Here is an 18,287-nt window from a genome sequence, read left to right as displayed (position 1 = left end):
CTTGCTTCAAACTCTCTAAGGGCAGGATTGCAGTATGTTCCATGTTTGTCATTCAAAACACAGTTTAGCTTGGATAGAAGCTTTCGGTTGTTGCTAGAATACGTCACATGTTGAGAACAGAGGGGAGTTTATCATTTCTTGAGGGCTGCTTTGGCTGAGGAGAAGGTAGAAGAGCTAGATCGGGGGTGAGGAATCCTTGGAGAACGGACAAGCTTACCCAGGGCAGACTGCCTTCTTGTCCGGCCTCACCCACGCGGATTTTCACCCCTGAAATCTCTCAGCGAGGAGAAAGGTTCATCCTCCCCATCACTCCCCACACGCTCCCGCTATTTAGCTGGTGCTCGGTCTCGTTACCCAGACCCCGTCACGCTGCGATGGGCTCAAACTCCCTTCCCAACAGCTCGGAAAGTTGATCGTGGCTCTCGCAAATGAGTCTGAACACGTCGTTATCCCGATGGCTGCTGCTCAGCGCCGGTCCTTGCAGGCCTCCCTGCAGCTCCTGGAGGATGCTTCCCTCCGCACGCTCAGCTGGGACTGCCGGAGGAAGCGCAGGGAGGCCGTTCACACCCCGAGGGCCGCGCAGCCCTTGAGCAAGGGCAAACAAGCGCTGGGGAGCGAGCACGAGGCCCAGGCGGCCGGCAGGGCTCCGGCCTCGCCGGGACCCCCGCGCCACCGCACCTGCCGCGGCTGCACCCCAGCCCAAGGGGCGCCCAACGGCCACCCAACAGCTGCCCAACGGGTGTCCCCCAGCTCAACGGCCACCCAACAGCTGCCCAACGGGTGTCCCCCAGCCCAACGGCCACCCAACAGCTGCCCAACGGGTGTCCCCCAGCTCAACGGCCACCCAACAGCTGCCCAACGGGTGTCCCCCAGCTCAACGGCCACCCAACGGCCACCCAATGGGTGTCCCCCAGCTCAACGGCCACCCAACAGCTGCCCAACGGGTGTCCCCCAGCTCAACGGCCACCCAACGGCCACCCAATGGGTGTCCCCCAGCCCAACGGCCACCCAACAGCTGCCCAACGCGTGTCCCCCAGCCCAACGGCCACCCAACAGCTGCCCAACGGGCGGCCCCCAGCCCACCGGCCACCCAACGGCCACCCAATGGGTGTCCCCCAGCCCAACGGCCACCCAACAGCCACCCAACAGGCATCCTCCAGCCCAATGGCCACCCAACAGCCACCCAACAGGTGCCCAATGGCCACCCAACGGGCGCCCCCCCAGCCCAGCAGCCGCCCAACGGCCTCCCCCCAGCCCAATGGCCACCCAATGGCCACCCAAAGGCCACCCAGTGGACACCCCCAAGCCCAACGGCCACCCAACAGCTGCCCAATGGCCACCCAACGGGCGCCCCCCAGTCCAATGGGCACCCCCCCAGCCCAACGGCCACTCAACAGGCACCGCCGCCTCCAGCCCAATGGCCACTCAACGGCCACTCAACGGCCGCCCCCCCGGCCCAACGGCCACCCAACAGCCACCCAACGGTTGCACCCCAGCCCAACGGCCGCCCCCCCATCCCAACGGCCGCCCCCGCCTCCAGGCCAATGGGCGCCTAACGGCCACTCAACGGCGCCCAACGCGCGGCACCGGCTGCTCCCTCCCTCCCTCCCTCTGTCCCTTCCTCCCTGCTCTCTCCCCCGCGCCGGCCGCGCCGGGAAGGGCCGAGCCCGGCGCGAGCGCTCGGGAGCCGGCGGAGCCAGAAGGGAGGAGTTTCGGGAGCCAGAAGAGGGGTCCTGGGAAAGGCCGTTCGGAGCGCGGTGCCGCGGGCAGAGCGCGCAGGCAGCCGGGCGGCGGCAGCGGCAGCCCGGCCCCTTCCCAATAACTTCTCCCCGAGCGAAAACTCGTGGCGGCGCAAACGCTCCGGCCAGGTGCGGGCCGGGAGCGGGGGCAGCCCCGCCGGGGCCCGCGGCGGCCGGGGAGGCGCGAGGCGCGGCCCGAGGGCGGCAGCTCCGCGGCCTCCGCGCGGCCGCCTCCCCCGGGCCGTCCCCCGGGCCGGCCTCCGCGCGCGCGGCCGGCCCGGCCTCCGCTGACAGGTGCGCGCCCGTCCGCGGCAGCAGGGCCCGCTCGCCCCCGCCTCGTCGAGTCCTCGGGAAGCTGGGCCGGGGCCAGGCTGCGCTTTGATCCGAGAGGGAGAGAGCGGGGCGGCGGGGGGGAACAAGCCAGAGGAAAACAAAACCTGCAGACGCAGAAAAAGGCTCTAGGAAAAAGTTTTGGATGGGATTATGTGGAAACTACCCTGCGGTTGTGTGCTGCCAGCGCGGGCTCAGTGCTGCCTCCGCCGCCGCGGCGCAGCGCGGCGCCCCTGAGAGCTCCGCGAGTGCCGCCGCGCGCGAGCCGCGCGCCCCGCCGGCCCGATGCTCCTCGTGGCGCTGCTCGTGCTGACGTGCGGCCCGGCCGGCCGCGGCGCCGCCGCCGAGTCCGAGCTGGGCAGCAAGTTCCCGTTCGCCAAGGAGCACAACGGTAAGGGCCGCGGGACGGGGCCGCGGGACGGGGCCGCGGCGCGGAGCCCCCCCGCGCGTTTATTTTCTGCTCGCGGCGTGGGTTTTTGTGTCTCCTCGCTGAGAGCCGTTTTGTGCGGGCTGGAAACGAGCTAATCCTGCAGAGGAAATGAGAATGACTTTCAACTTTAAAGTGTACCTGAACTGTTTGGAAAGCTCTCCAGGGCGAGCTCCCCTGGGCCGGGGCTGCGCCGCGCTGCAGAAAGGCTCCTTTCATGCAGCAGGGGCAGCTTCGGGGTGTGTAATTTGCTTAGCCTCTGAACTCCATATGATTTACATTATTCAGATTTCTAAGCGCCTTTCCTCTTGATCTGTCGTTATGAAGTCATTTTAAAGAATATTTTACGAACTGAAACACTATATACTGCATGAAACTGTGCTTAGTGTGGAATATCTAGAATTAGGGCTGTTTGCATGTATTCATGGAAACTGTGGTGCTTAATGTAAGGAAAAATATTTTACTGGTTTGCACGTCAGCTGGAATGAGATTTCTCCCTGGGCACAACCCAACACAAAAGGACAAGCTGAGAGCTCCCGAGCTCCTGTGCACTATCATAAAGTAAAGCAAAAAATGCAGATTCAAGGCTAGTTCAGTTCTTTCAGCTTTGAACTCGGGACTCTCTTGATAAAAGTAATCTATGCTCTATCTTTTAATAGAAAGTAAAGATTTAGAGGCTTTGCAAGCATTATGAGTTAGAAGAATATGTAATATGCTATCAAATTTAGCAGGAGAGATTACTGCTGCTGTGGCTTGCTAACGTGATGATATATGGCACCTGCAGACTGCCAGAGCTGCTGATCAAAGAGCGGGGCAGGGATCAATCTCTAATCAGAGCAGCTGTGAAGGGCCCAAGGAAAGTGATCAAAAGACTCAGAAACCCAGCTATTCTGACAGGAAACCAATCAGACTCTGTGCACAGGGTAGGAAATTATGTACTCTGCAGAAGAGAAACACTCCCTTTCTACTCCTTCCCAGTTTAGCCGACTTTTAGAGGCTTTAGGGCACCCGGTTTTGGCAAAAACGCGCTTTAGCACTAATGCACTAGAAACGCGTGTTGTTCCGTTCCTGCTGTTGCATTCGCACGGTGAACACGCGGAGCATCCTGGCGCACACGGAATGAGCAGCGCTGGATCCCGCGGGCAGGGAGCAGGGCTGTTGTCAGCCTGCCAGGGGAGGCTCCTCGTGCAGCGCCGGGCTGGGCCTTACAAGGGCACCGCGGCCCCGCGCTGCGACTGCAGCGCCTGGAGGGCAGCCCAGCCGGCACGCAGGCCGTGCTGATATACGTTGGTCTAAGCGTGTGTGACACTATGTGCTCCGCTCTGTTTGCGTGCGGCAGAAATGCAGCTGCTTCAGGTCAAGCTCCAGCTGGTTTTCGGTGCAGTCTGGCATGCTGGAAGATGGAGTCACTAGGTCTTACCCGGAGAAAACTAGTGTCCTGGGCTGCATTCTGTGCTGGTTTGTACCTCACTACACTGGGCTTCGGGACTGATGTCGACTTGAAATCGGCTTTCTAGTTGCACAAATGCTAAACTTGCTTTAAAATAATAAAGACAAGTTTAAGTACAGCTAACTATGAACCCCTGACTTTTCTTAACTTATTTTAACTATTTGGGGGATCAGTAACACTGGTCAAACGAGTTCTTACTTGATTTAATTAGAGTGATTTTTACACTCTGCTGCAATCTGAAGGTTGTACAGCGTTTAGCTAGAGGCAGGTTAGAACTCCCCGGAGTTTTGCGTACGAGATGTAGCTGTTGGCATGCCAAGCCAGCTCTGGTCAGGAGAGGGGGAGAGTTTTCATTCACACAGTCTGCAGTCAAAATCCTGCTTTGACTTGTGAAGCTGCTAAATGGCCACGAAGTTTTGCTCTGGAATGGAATTACGGTGTTACTCAGCTGTACCACCGTACCTCTGGATCGAGGTAACACTCAAGATGCCTATGACCACTTATTAAGTCAGTGGGATTTTTGTGTGACAAAAGGTGAACATGGGCCTCCGGATTTTTTTGTTTCATAGCTAGAGCTATTTTATTGATTAATTAAAAAATTGTTAACTTCAGAATTAAAATTTGACCCAACTTGCCTTATTTACTAAAGGCAGACACGAGGAGCTCTCTCTGTTGCATAGTGGGTGTCATTTTAGGTAGTGTAGTGATTTCCTAGTGTAAATATTTCTTTGTAATCATAAATAAAACATTCTTAGAACACTGTTTTGCTGCTACCTCATAGGAATTTAGTGTGATGGTTGCTGCAGGGCCAGTAGAGTTTCATTCAAAACCACTTAAAACTCTCCCCTTGTTTCTGTTGGCCCTCTATTCTAGTCAGATTTTCTCTAAGGAGAGGTATATTTATAAACTATGACAGCGAGAGATTACAAATATTTTTCTCAAGTATTTATTGAGTTGAATTACAAATAGAAACAGTAAAGATAAATACAAGTTTTTCGTTTGGAGGATCAAAGTAGTCTGTGACTTTTTTTTTTTTTTTTAAACTGAAGTAGCAGTAGATGGTGTGCCTAGTAATCTGGAGGGATTTTAGTTCCATAGTTTAGATTATGCTTGAATGGGGCTTTTGCACTTAGCAGGCATTGTCAGTTCTTTCAGGACTGCTTGATATGTTTATTACAGCTTTTTTCCACCTTGAAGTAAGGGTCAGGAAAAAAATGTTCCCTCTTTTTTGAGGGTGGGACAAAGCCCTCATGTTCTCTTGCCTGGTGAATTTGATTACTTGCATGATTTGCTGTTTTTTTTTTTTCTATGAAAGGTCTTGCTACTTTTCCTTCTGCTTTTGAATACCATTTTTAAAGTAAGTGCTTCTTCCTGTTTATGCAGTTTCAGTGGCTATTCATGATTTAGGCCACTAGAGTTAAGACATTCACATTACATGAGAGTACCTGCCTATGTGATATTATTAATCTAGATTTGGTCACAATGTGAAATGACAGGAGAATCTAGAGTATCTGAGTTCCGTTTTCTTCGATATCATGGGTAAACATGTAATAAATGCTCAAAATTAGCTCTCCTAAGCTACAGAAATCGGGTGTGTGATTTCTGTGAGAAATATGAGAATGTCTTTATATAAAATAATGGAAAAACTAGCCAGGTGCCGTTAGCATTGATGTGTACGGCTTATCTGGTACATCTGAGGTGTGGTAATGAATGCCTGGAAAAGGCCAACCACCCTAGGTCAGTCCACCTGAACCAACTGGCTACATAAACCAGTTCTCCTGCAGTCAGCTGCAAGTGCGAATGGCACTGAATGAGGTCAGTGAAGTAACTTGTGCAAAACTGGAGCATTTATCTGTCATTTCCATAGCACAGGTAACATACCAGCCTTTGGATACATACTTAGTCATTTGTGGTTTCCTCTCACCCCTTATAAATGGAAACTCTTAATAGTTCACAGCTTTGCTGACAGATCACTTCATAATGTATTTCTTAAATCTTTTGAAATGGGGAAGACTAAAACTGCTTAAACCCAAGCAAAGCCACGTCCCTCGAGCTGGATCCTGACACGTGCCTGTCCGGGGCTGTCCTTGGGAAAACCCAGCGCATGCGGATGGCGTTGGGTGGCGGTGCTAAGGGGCAGCCTCCTGCGTGGAGGACCCTTGTGTGTGTTCACAGGGAGCCTGCAGGCCACCGGCCTGGGGACAAAACCACGGGGCAGAAATGCTTTTTGCTCAGGTGCATTTAACTCGCTTCCCAGCGCCCGAAAGAACCTGTAGATGTCCAAGTGATGCAACACATCCGACTCGTTAGGATTAACATGTCAGCATTTCCCTTGCTTCAAGTGCAGTGTTGTGTTGGCAGAGTGATGTCGGGAGAGCAGCAGAGCGCTGGAAGCCCCGGCCTGTAGCTGCGGCTTCAGTGCTGGCGCTGGGGACTCGGGCTGGGCAGCAGCTTTGCTTCCTTCTGAGAAGACACAGAAGTACAACATGTGAATGTTGGGCGTGTAAAAGGAAATTTGACAGGAACTCGATGCAATTCTTCTGAAATCTAGTCTGTTTTTGTTTAGTCCGAAGCTTGTTTTGAAACATTTTAACACCCCTTTCCTGGAAAGTGTAGAGTTGTACCTCATCCTCTTTTGCTTCTAAGCAAAAGTCATGGTGAATTAGGAAAGTTTTTCAGCACTGCAATAAATTGCAATGCAAGAAAAGTTTTTAAAACCTTTCTTGCCTTTGTAATTGACTTCCAGCAGAGTGTCTACCAGTGAGCAACTTGACCCTCTTCCTTTAGTCCTGCTGCTTCTCTCAGTTGTTTTCTCCTAGGGAAAGGTAAGGGTCTAAAAAGCCTGGAACATTTCCCACTTACCCAGATACTTAGGTTACCAGCCTTCTTGTTTCCCTGTTAAACATCTTGAATGGAACTTAAGGGAGAATCTGTTGTTTTTTGCAGTAACTTTTTCCTATTAGGTTTGAAGATCAGAGTTTAAGGCTTTGTGCCTTGTTTTTCCGTGTGTTTTAATATTGGACAAGACACAGTGCATGCCTGAGCAACTGACAGCTCTAATACCAAGGTGTTGTTTTGAACTTTGCCTTCATATAAACATGCTGTCTTTTATACATACAAGACTTAATCTGGACCTTTAGAATCTAATTATCACCTAGTCAACAAGTAATAGCAAAGTAGAGCTTAGCTTCCTAGAGCAGGGCTTCTGCATTAGAGCAGAGCGGGGTTTGTGCGGCGCTGTTGGGTGGATGTCCCTAAAGCTCCGTCTCGTAGTTCCCGATTAGCAGAGGGAACACACTGTGCAAGCTCCGTTTCCCTACAGTTGGCTGCATTCAGTTCCCTTATAGCTCAATACTTTAGTATGGACAGCTGTGTTTTTGCTTTTTAGTCATAAAATGTGTATCTTGCAAAATGCTCAGTGGCTTGCTAGGAACTGGCCTATATATAAGTATTTTTCAGGAGAAATATGTAGGACCTAGAGAAAGTTACACAATAACAGATGATTAGAACTAGCATGTAGAAACACAATTATTTTAATAATATTTATGTATCTGTATGTGCTTAGCTGATTTGGAATTTCTGAGAAATGAATTATACATTAAAACTTACTCAGTGCTATCAGTCCCTGCTGGAAAAACTTTTGCAGCTTTTGTTTGAATCTGAGTACTTTTTCAAGCAGGTAAATGAAAAATCATAATATGCTACTATGAAATCAAAATATAAACTTCACGTTTTCCAGAGGCTTATTTAGAGAGTTGGTTGTTATTTTAAGGTGACAACGTCTGGAAAATTTATCCATGTCTCCATCCATGGAAGTCATAGCCGGTGTTCATCCGTCTTCTGATCCTGTCCTCTAAACATTCTTGTCAGGAGATTTTCTAAACTTATCCCCAGTGTTACCCCAGGTTGATTTGCTCCCAATTTTGTGATCCTGCAGCGAATGCTAAGCGTATTTTTTTAATGTGATCTTCCTCCTTGCCAGGCGCGTGTACGGTCTTGCCTTTGCGTGGTTTCATAACGCGGTTTGTTTCCATGTAAACTGGTCGGGTGTTTAAAGGAGGCCGTTCTGCGCTACCCGAGCACGGCCGTGGCCGCCTGCACCCGCCGGCGAGAGCCCGAGCGGGGCTGGGGACACGTTAAAAAAGCCCCATGAGCTGCTCGATTCCGTCTCTCGGAGCGGCTGGGTTGTTCTGTCCCTGCTGGCTGCTCTCACTCAAGCTGGCTGCTTGGAGACTGCAGAAGTTAACTCTGCGATCATCACTTTTTTGGGGTCCTCCATGGTACGGGCAAGCCCAGCATTTGTGCGTGCAGTGAGTCTGTGTCCAAAGGTTGTTGACGATGAAGCTGCATCCTTCTCCAGCAGTGAGAGCAGGAGAGCGGCAAGGGAGAAGCCAGGAACACCTTCCCAATGCACGTGCGGTGGCAACGTGCCTTTTTGTGAATCAGTCCTCATGAATTAGTCATTAACCTTGCACTTCATGGCAAATTCATTGGAGATATCATAATAAACCCAGATGAGATTCCCCTAGGCTGTCAATACCTCTCTTCCTTTATTCCTCTGAAGTCTCAGCAACACTGAAATTGTTCCTTGAGTTTGTTAAAACTGATTATTACTTGTTTTAAAGTAGTGGTGTCCTCGCATAGCTCCCCTTGGGGCACCTTTGTACTATTTTCTTTGCAGTGCAAGCGGTGCTCTGATTCAGAATACCGGCAGATGAAGGACCAGGTGAAGACTCTTCCTCTGAATACCAGGGTCTGAGCACAGGCTCCGTTCTGGGGTGATGCACTCGGTCACTGCTGCAAAGTAGAACCCCTGTATATGTGTGTGTATATATAAACAATGTGAGTTTAAGTACTCTTTTCTACGTGAACAATATTGCTACTTGTTAGCTACCATTTTAACTTCTCTACAACTCCCAAAAATGCTGCTAAAGGGAAGTGAGGGAGGCCTTGCAAGAGGCGGATGTCTGGCACTGAATAACTTTCAAATACTGGATTTAAACTCCCTTATCACCTTTGCTCAACTTTTCTTGAAATATTAAGTCTGTCTGAGGAAAAAGTAAAAGTGTCTTGGGAATAGGAAACAATGACTGCCTGTGTTTCCTGTATGTTTAATTCTTTGCATTGCTTTTGCTGTCATGTTATGAATTAGTAATAAATTAAATAAAAAAGATATTTGGGGAGGCCAGTTATTATGCTGTGGGTGATTGGGCCTGTAATCTGATAGATCAGATGGAAACAACGTTCAGGCAATAAAAGGCAAAGGATTGGCACTCTTATTGTAGTGTTCAGTGTTCTGCATCTTAAACCCATTACTTACTTCGACATGTGCCAAACTAGTAAGCTTCTGTGAGGGAAAAGGCCAGGTGTAAAATACCAGGAGTCTTGTATCTGAAGAGTAAGTTGTTGTGGAAAAATATTCTCTGCAAAATCTTGTGTGTCAGTCTAGAGCTGTTAATCTCTCAGCCACTTTCTAAGTATTGTTTGTTTAATAGCAGAGAAGATGAGTTTGCTCACAAAGGTACTGATTTATGAAATAACACATCATATTGCCTATCATCTCCTGAGGAAGCTGAGTTGCCTCATCCTAAAACTGTTCATTGGGAAGCTCAGTTTTGTGAAGCACTGCAAGGTAGAGATAGGAGATCTGAGATGTTTGGTTTCCCTGCTCTCCTCCTCCGTGTGAGCATCTGGTGGCCACCAGCCAGGACTAAGGTAGCCGGAGTGGCTCCGTGCTCCTCCTGGAAGCCAGCGCTGCTCCTAGACCATAGCGACGCGTTTCCAAAGCCTTATGGCACGGGAAATTCCTTTGCCACGTGTGGAGAGATGGCATTTCCAAAGGGAAAGTCTGCTGACCGCTGCAGCAGTGGTGGTGAATTACATGAGGCCACTTCCATCTGCAGACCCGGTTTCGCTCGCTTGTGGTTCGGGGGCTCCTTCAAATGCTCGAAAATAAAATAAAAGGAATGGATGTAATAACTTCTTTATGGAAAAATCATAAAAAGCTGCAGGGCCGTGTAAACAAATGGGGTCATTTACAAGACATTTAAGTGATGGATATTCATTCCAAATTCAAAGGTATGGATTAGGTTTTTGCAATCGTCTTGACTAAATTTTGCCCTCAGCAAAACTTTCTTTTTGCCAGTGTCTTTCATATTATAGATGACAAATTTTCAAAAGTTTTTAAAAACTCTTCAGTGCATTCAGAATGAAACGGAGAATTTGGAGGACGATTCAGCAGTATAATTTGATTCTTTTCGAGATAAGTGAGTCCCTTTCTGTTGAGTATGATTGCACTGTACTGCTGTCATGGAACTTTGTAGTGTTCTAGGGGAAAACCCAGCTTCCCCTCTGGATTTAAATGTGTCTGAACTAATTACAGAGGAACGGTTTGGCTCTTTGCTGTGTTCATACAATGCAGAACAGCAGCTGCCGTGATATAAGTAAAACTGCACTGAACAAAAAAAGATGTTGGACCGAATGTAAGCATGGAACATCTTATTTGGGGTGCATCGGCTCCCAACACCTCCGTGACCCACCTCAATGTTTTTCAGAGAGTACTGAAAAGGGACAGTGCAAAAGAAGGTAACTAATATGACAAACACATTCTGTGAGGTTCTTTATGTGCTTCGGTGCCAGCAGAAGCCAATGCAGGCACACGTGTGAGCTCTGGGGAAGGGGCTGGTGTCGGCTGGCATGGGGCACGTTCTGGAGGCCGTTTCTGCTCGGCTCTGCTCTCAGCCACCTCGGATCACTGTTCAGGCGCCAAAATCATTGCAATATGCAATAACTGCCCAGGGCAGGTTTTGCATTGATCTCAGTAAACTGTGCGTGGTTGATCTGTGTGTTTATACACTGGTAAATAACCGGCTGCTGAGCCGTGTTTTGGCGTGATCTTGTAGTCATGAAAATGGTGACTGTTACATGGGAAACGTTCCTGTATCGTTGTACTTATTCGAAGAGGAGCTCCAGAAAATGACTCAGATGCATCGTACTGTGCAGGTTGTAGTGGTTAAAAGGTTTGTATTCATGTTTTTGGCAAACATTTCGTATTTAAAAAATAACAGTACTGGGAGGCATTATATTTTAATATCTCAAGGCTTCATTAGTACCTAGCGTGTCTGACGCTGTATGGGCAGGCTGGTATCTGGAGACGCTTCTCCTGTTTGCCTGGCTCTAGCAGAGCAGGGAGTGAAGCAGAACCTTGTGCCTGAGAGCCAACGAGCACCGGCTCCAGGCACCTGCTTCCTGGGCAGGAGGTGCAGCCGGTCCCTCTGCGCTGCCCAGGGGAGCAGGTGAGTTAAAACGCTTGTTAGAAATAAATATGTGGGGTGGTTCTGCAGTCCAGGCTTCCCCAGCGCCTGCGGAGGCAGGTCTGGGACGTTCCCTGGAGCCTTATGCCATTGCCTTGGAATTACAGTTTTTGTTTTGTCCTACTCAACTTGGGAGTCACCATGATTTGGTGCTACTTTATAAAAAATGACTAAGGATCCTTGTCGGACCTACTTTCTTTTCTTGTAATGAGATTGTTATCATAAAATCTTTTTTTTTTTTTTGATGTATATAAAATTAGCATTTACCTAGTCTTAATTTATGACAATTTATACTCTCATAGTATAAATCTCAAACACCAAAATAGCCTTTCAGGCTCCATTTTTTTTTTTTTTTAAATAAAAACCCTTCAGAATTTTCTTTGGAAGTAAAATCAGTAAAATCAAGAGAGTTTTGTCAGTGTCCTTCCTTGCTCTTCTCACCCTGTGTATTTCCATCCCGCATTTCAAACTGTGATAAAATCCTCAGGCTGCCACACTGGCATTTTCCTGGTTAATCTCTCTGCTAGATTTTTAAGGCATTCTACCCTCTCTAGAGTTGCACGCTTATTTTTAATATGTATCTAATAAAATGAACGTTTCCTTCCGTTGCCTTCCTGCTGCCAGCTGAGGAGTTTCTTGTCCAGCAGGTATCGCAGGGCTCCAGGACAAAGCTTGTTCTGGACGGTGACACATCCAGCATCCCGTCAGCCGGGTGTTTAAGAGCACGCGCTCAGGAAACGGGCAGCGGGAGCGCCGCTGTCCTGGGCATGGGCAGCGTTTCTGTGCGATGGCTGAGGGACATCAGCGACGTCTGGCACGGTCACCATGAGCCCCTACGGCTTTGGAGGGCAGGTTGGTTTTGGAGGAATGCTCACTTTGGCTCTTGCAATAAGAAGTGATTTCCAGTTCTGCTCGTGCAGCCTGCAGTGTCCTCACCCTTCGCTTCCTTGGCGTTCCTAGTGGCAAAGTGTTTGTGGGCACATTTTAGTACACATTGGTGCGTACAGTTTGTGTCAAAAATGAGAACGTTCAAACATACCTGGCCCTTGTGAACACTGCAGATCTACAGTCAGATTACAGAGTCCAAAACTCTAAGTTCTCTAAAGTGTCCTACTAGGCACTCGCTCTTTTTCTTGTGGAACTTGTTGGTAGGGTAAGTGGACAGTGTTTGTTGGAGGAGTCGCTGCAGCCTCGTCATCACTTCTTCTGAAGAGAGGGTTGAGCACATGATGGATCGTTATGTCATTACTGTTAAGGGTCTTCACCAGGAGACTGTTTCAGAGATCAGTACAATCTCTTTACCATTTCTAGGCATTATATTAAACCCTTTGTAGCATAAAATGCTGGGAAAAACCATCTTGATATGTTTTCCTTGTTGGGAATGTTTCTTTTACATCTAATTCTCAGGATGTGCAAGAAGACAAATGGGAATCAAAGCAGGTGCCTTAGCCTGAGTACAAACAACTGGCAACTAAGTTTCTGAGCAACTTTATTAACTTTCCTCTCAAGCAAGGACATTGAGACTTACCTAATGTACCTTGGTACTCTTGAGTATAACAGTGGAGAACTCTGTTTCTCAAATTTATATCCAATTTACAGAATTATCATCCTGCTTGTAGGAGTTTTGTCTAGTTATTGAGTAGAAAAAAAGCATGTTCCTAAAGTACGTATTTCTCAGTGGGAATCTTAAAACTGTGATTCCTCTCAGTAGTCAGAAAAGATGGTGCTGTGTAATGGCAATGTGAAGGTGCTGCGTCACGATAATGCTTGCTGGAACAGTAGGGGTGTTTCTGTATCGTTACCACTCTTAACACAATAAGATCACCAAATACTGTGAGCTGTTTGTGGTGGGACTGTGGTCTGTCCAGCGGTGCCCGTTAGCTGCACGTTGCCCATAGCTCCCTTTTGGGATAGTTTTGCAATCCACAACACTTCCATGAAGAATATTGTTTTGGAGTTGGAGCAGTGGAACACTGCCCTTGCATAAAGCTGAGGTCTCATGCTCGCTATTTAAAAGAAAAAAGAGAAAAAAAAGAGATCTTGCTAACGGTTTTGATTCACCTGGACTTTTAAAAATACTTCACAGTAGAATGGAGATTTACTTTCCTTACCGGCAACTTGAACAGTGCAACATTTTCTTCTAGGAGCAGTCACCTTATACATCGTCTTTAATTACTTAAATTTATAGTTATGTGTGCTCGTGTGTGGCTTACTCTGACATTTTAATGCATGTGGGTGCTAAGTGTTTGTTTGTTCCAATTCAGTTTATTGAGGTAATTTCTTGGCTTAGATTGACTTGTTCTTTTATTTATTTTAATTTTTTTTCTCTTTCAGGAAGTTCTTATTTAGTCTCAATGTTCATTGCCTACATTTTGGATGAGAACGTAGCATGTCATTTTTAAAAGCAATAGTATCTTGTTTTGAGCTGCTTAGACAAGCAGTGGTTAATATTGGAGCTAGAACTCTCAGTTTCACTAAAAGGTGTATAAACACATCTTCAAACATACAATAAATAAAGTGATAGCATAGATTAAATAGTAATCGTGTGTGTGTCTGTCAAGGAATGTTAGGTAATATGATAAATAATATTTACGTTTCACTTCCATATCTGGGGGTTGGGAAGAAAGGGTTCTTCCCAGTTTCCCTACGTGTCAGCTGTTGGGACGTTCATTTAATTCCCGGGCAATAAGGGCTGCTGGGCATGTGTATCCTGGCCCGAGGTGCGCGGAGCCCACGGAGGGAGGAGGCTGCAGCCGGCTCATCCCATCTGGCTCGGGAATTTGTGTGCGCAGCCAGACGTTGCTACCGAATACGGAGCAGAGTAACTAGGGATCCGTGAGCCCTGTCGTGTCTGCCTCTCTTCAGGATCTCAGGAAACAGCGATGGAATACGGCTTTTAATGAGCGCGTTTATCAATAAATCACATGCCAGATTACTGTGGTACACAAGCTCCTAACGCTTCATTAATAATTTCCTGAGGCAGGTTGCTATAAAGCAACACTGGGCAGTCATTGGCTTTGTCTGTGCTTTTTATTAGCCCGTAATGATCAGCTCGAGTGGAGTTTTACTTTTTTAGAGGAAGAAATGAATACTGAGCCGTTTTCTGTCTCGCTTCATGTTAATCAAAGAGTTCATAACCTGGGAGCAAAGAGAGAAATAAAAACCTGCAGCTGTTACTGTTCATGCTAAAGCAGTCTTCAATGTCGTACAAGTATTTAGGTGTCGAATGAAGTGCGGATAAAAGCAAGTTCTTGGGCGTTTTAGCAGTATGGGGCTCTCAACATGAGCGTACTCTGTACTGCTTTCTCTCTCTTTACTCTTTACTCTTTTTGTTGTGACGTAAAACGCAAATGCCAGAAGTGGCCCTTTTGAACTGCTCGTGTTTTGTGTGGCTATGTGCGCTTCTGTGAGACTGCATTGTAGCAATAGTTTTTATTAAACTATAATAAGAGCTAATAATAATTAAGAGAATTAGGCTTAAAATCAGGATTGACATATTTAAAAAGTGAAACTTAATGGTGGCGGAAAAACATCTTGTCCCTGACTGAATTCTCCTTTTGCTTTCTTCTATGACACCTGCTTTGTCACCATAAAGAGCTCGATACACGAACAAGAGGAAGCGAAAATGTAGCAAGTTGCACAATAATACACGGGTGTTAGGTTAGATTCAGTGCAGCCATGTTTTGTTTGTGCTATTCCTCACACTTTTGAATTTCAGGCATTCATAATGCCTAACGCCTGGAATGTTTCTGAGGAGAAACCAGGTTGCCATCAATATCTCTTTGTCCATCTTTCCCTTAACTTTTCATTATTTTTAAGGGGTGAGGGGTCCTGCTGTGAGTGCGCGCTAAATATCATACTGGTAAGTAATATGGTGTTTCCTTTTTTTTTTTTTTTTTTTTAGGCATGCTTTTAGAAAACCAAACAGGAGGAACCCACTGTTGTTCCATTCTTGAGTCGCATTTACAGTGCGAGTGCCGCCGTGGGTGCGGAATAAACTTTGGAATAAACTCCTTTTTTTGTAGGAATAAACTTTGGCAATTTGCAAGACTGCAGCAAAGCTTGCGAGAAGGCCAAGCCTAGCACGTGCCTAAAGCCTGCAGCAGGGACAGCCGGCTCGTCACAGGGCGGCAAGTGCCACTGCGTTGCTGTCCTGACGGGCCCTGTGTGCCCGAGGCTCTACACATGGGAGCAACCAAGTTGACTTTTTAACTCCCGCTACTATATTCTCCAAATTGCATCTTGAAAGCAACATCTAACAAAGTTCCCATTCTTCTCATTTTTACCGGGGATCTCTGTGAAGAAGGTTAGTTTTGTGCCTGAATTCATCCTGATCGAGGATGTCCCCTAGCTGCAGTGAAGCAAATGACTATGAAAGTCAGCGGGGGTTTGGTTGAGAAGGGAGTGGTGGAAAACAAGTGCATTCCTGTGGTAAAAAGATGGGAGAAGGAAAGCGGAGTGGGAAAGAAGTGCAAGAGGACCCATTTTAAGGTCTTGGAAAAACAGTGGCTTTGGTCATAAGGAGTCCTGCGGGTGTGTTTTTTGTTCTTATTGTCGTTACTTTTTAATAAACTGCGCCCTAGGGGAAAAAGGGTGTGATTGAGATAGTGGTTACAGCGTTGAACAGGAAGGCCAGCAGTTTGCACCTGCCAGAAGGGTTTTGGTCGGACGCGTAGGCCTGCTGCCATGGGCCCCGGGGAGGAAGAGGAGCTGTGGGAACGCCTGTGGGTGCCACCTCGTGGTCCCGGGGCTCCAGGAACGAGGGATTGAGTCAGGACGGCCAACGCGTGACCTTGTCCAGCTGGTGGCTCCCGTCTGGCACAGCTAGAGGGGCACCGGGAAGAGGCTTGCAAGCGGCCCGGGGCAATGTGCGTTTCCAAAATGAGCGACCAACAACTCGCTCCTTCTGTTGAACATCATTTCTATATTTTATACCTATTTTACAATCAATATAATCAGCTGCTGAAACGGCTGGTTTCTTGTGTTCTGTTACGTTCTCTGAGATTCCTTCAGGTTCCCCGAGGCTCCCCTTAAGGGACTGCCCGTGTTTTAGCATTAGTTAATAAATCAGAATGCACAAACTGATGCTATAAAAGCTGTATTCTCACTAAGGGGCTTGTGAAGGAGAAGTGGGTTTTATCACACACATACCAGCAATCAACAACGAGAAGGATTTAAATGTTAAGGTATTTTTTAACATACCCAGGCAGCAGTATTGCTATGCAATGCACTTACTCTGCTAAAAAGTGCTACCGAGTTTCTAGCAGAACTTAAAGGATCGGCAGTACCTTCCCAAAGTGGTTTCCATTACATAAAATGTAAGTGAGAATACATAGGGACTTCTGTGCTTGAAAGTACATAATGTACATAAATGCAAGTGAGCTGTCTCCCCTTCTCTTTCCTCATCATTCTCATCTTTAGTAAAAGAGATACAGGGTTCATCATTCCTTGCACTTTTTTCCCCACTCCTTCAAATTTGTGACGCAGGTTTGAGTACTCAAAGTTATATTTTGAAGAGATGGTATCTAGAGGAGCAGCTCCCTTTGACAGCTTCAGACACCTCACTGTCTCTCTTGTAATGAAGCATAATTACTTCTTTAACTTGGTTCTATTTTCTTTTCATAGCTTTCTTAAGCTTAAAAACCTCTCTTGAAGATGTTTGCATCTTAAACTGACTGCAGCATGTTACCAAACGATGATAATGCCACCTCTAACAACTGATATGTAGCTCTTCAGGCTGTTGCTTTAAATTAGGCTTTAGACAGCGTTAACTTGTTGAAACAAAAATCTCCTGAGTTCTCAAGTTGAAATACTTTTTTATTGCCTTTTTAATGCTAAAATAGTGCCAGGGACCTTGAGTTAATGATAGCCTGTCAGAGGAACATTTTGGTTATGTTTGTTTGCATCATGATGTCATTCAGGTCATAACAAAGCCTGAGTTCTGCAAAGTCCAAGGTCTCGCTGTTTATCCTGCTGTTTTCCTGCTGGAGCGGGGAAGGCTTCCGAGGACCCGTGCGGCGTTAGAGCAGGTGGCTCCGGAGAGGGCGCGGGTGGCTCCGCTCTGCTGGTGCCGGTGACGCCGGTGCCGGTGCTCCTGCCTCCCGTCCCTCCTGCGCCGGGCGCTTTCCACGGTCCAGAGCAGCAGCAGCTGCTCGTTGCACACACGCCTCGGGCCCGGTTCGGTGGAGAACTGCTCTTGCTCTCCATAAATGCATTCGGAACGCCCGTGCCAGTGAAGGCCTCCGCGCGCGGCCTGGCCGCGTGCTCGGCGTGGGCCCCGCCGCGACGCCGAAGCGCGGATCCCGCGCTGCCTTCTCCTGCCCGGCCCAGCGCCTTGGAGGCGTTCCAGGACGGTTTGGGATCTTCACAAGAAAGCTGGGACTGCTCCTCATTTATTGTGGAAACCATAGGAGAGGAGCTGTGACAGTCGTGACACGGGATTCAAAAGCAGAGCTCACATACCTAAGAAAGGCGAAGGAAACAAGACTGTGGAGAGCAGAACACTTCAAAGGCTTACTCAGATGTGTGGCTCCTATTTACCAGAAAATTTCACAGTTAAGAATTATCAAACTGAGTTCTAAAATTAGAAGTATTTTATGATATGGAATTGAGGTTTAATTAGCTCATTAAATATTAGACTGAGGAGAAATCAAGAAAATTATTTTTGATTGTGCTCAAATAGAACTGCTTTGTATTTGAGATGAAACAATTTTTATTAAAGGTAGACAAGGAAAAGTAATTAAGGGTATGGGATAATATGCGCATTTTGAATATCATCGATGGTAATGAGGCCAAAAGGGAGAGATAAGGTTAAGTATAATGCTCTGATCTACGAAACTGTAGATTAAAAGAACGCACTAGCAGTGCAATCTGTGTGCCAAGGCAAATCCTGGGGAAATATCTAGAAGGCAGGAGCAGTGCTAGCAGGCCCGAGGAACGTCCTGGTAGCGCAGTGTGCTGGGGCAGGCAGCTCCCCGGAGCTGCTCTCCTCCCTTCCAGCAACTGAGGAGTCAGAAAAAAAAAAAAAT

General features: G+C 47.6%; 1 protein-coding gene across 1 annotated transcript in view; it reads left to right on the top strand.

Moving 5' to 3' along the window:
• Positions 1–2,326: 2,326 nt before the first annotated feature.
• Positions 2,327–18,287, top strand: part of PDGFC (platelet derived growth factor C) — a 100,265-nt gene continuing 84,304 nt past the window's right edge. Inside the window, exon 1 of the mRNA XM_088528083.1 lies at positions 2,327–2,460. Coding sequence (XP_088384209.1) covers positions 2,355–2,460 — 106 coding nt within the window. The 5' untranslated portion in view covers positions 2,327–2,354. The remainder of the gene's footprint in view (positions 2,461–18,287) is intronic.

Source organism: Tinamus guttatus, unplaced genomic scaffold (assembly GCF_059628265.1).
Source record: "Tinamus guttatus ecotype Peru unplaced genomic scaffold, ASM5962826v1 Tinamus_guttatus_pri_ptg000301l, whole genome shotgun sequence".
Classification (NCBI taxonomy): Eukaryota; Metazoa; Chordata; class Aves; order Tinamiformes; family Tinamidae; genus Tinamus; species Tinamus guttatus.
The sequence above is the reverse complement of the archived record's forward strand: the minus strand, read 5'-3'. Positions and strand labels throughout refer to the sequence as shown.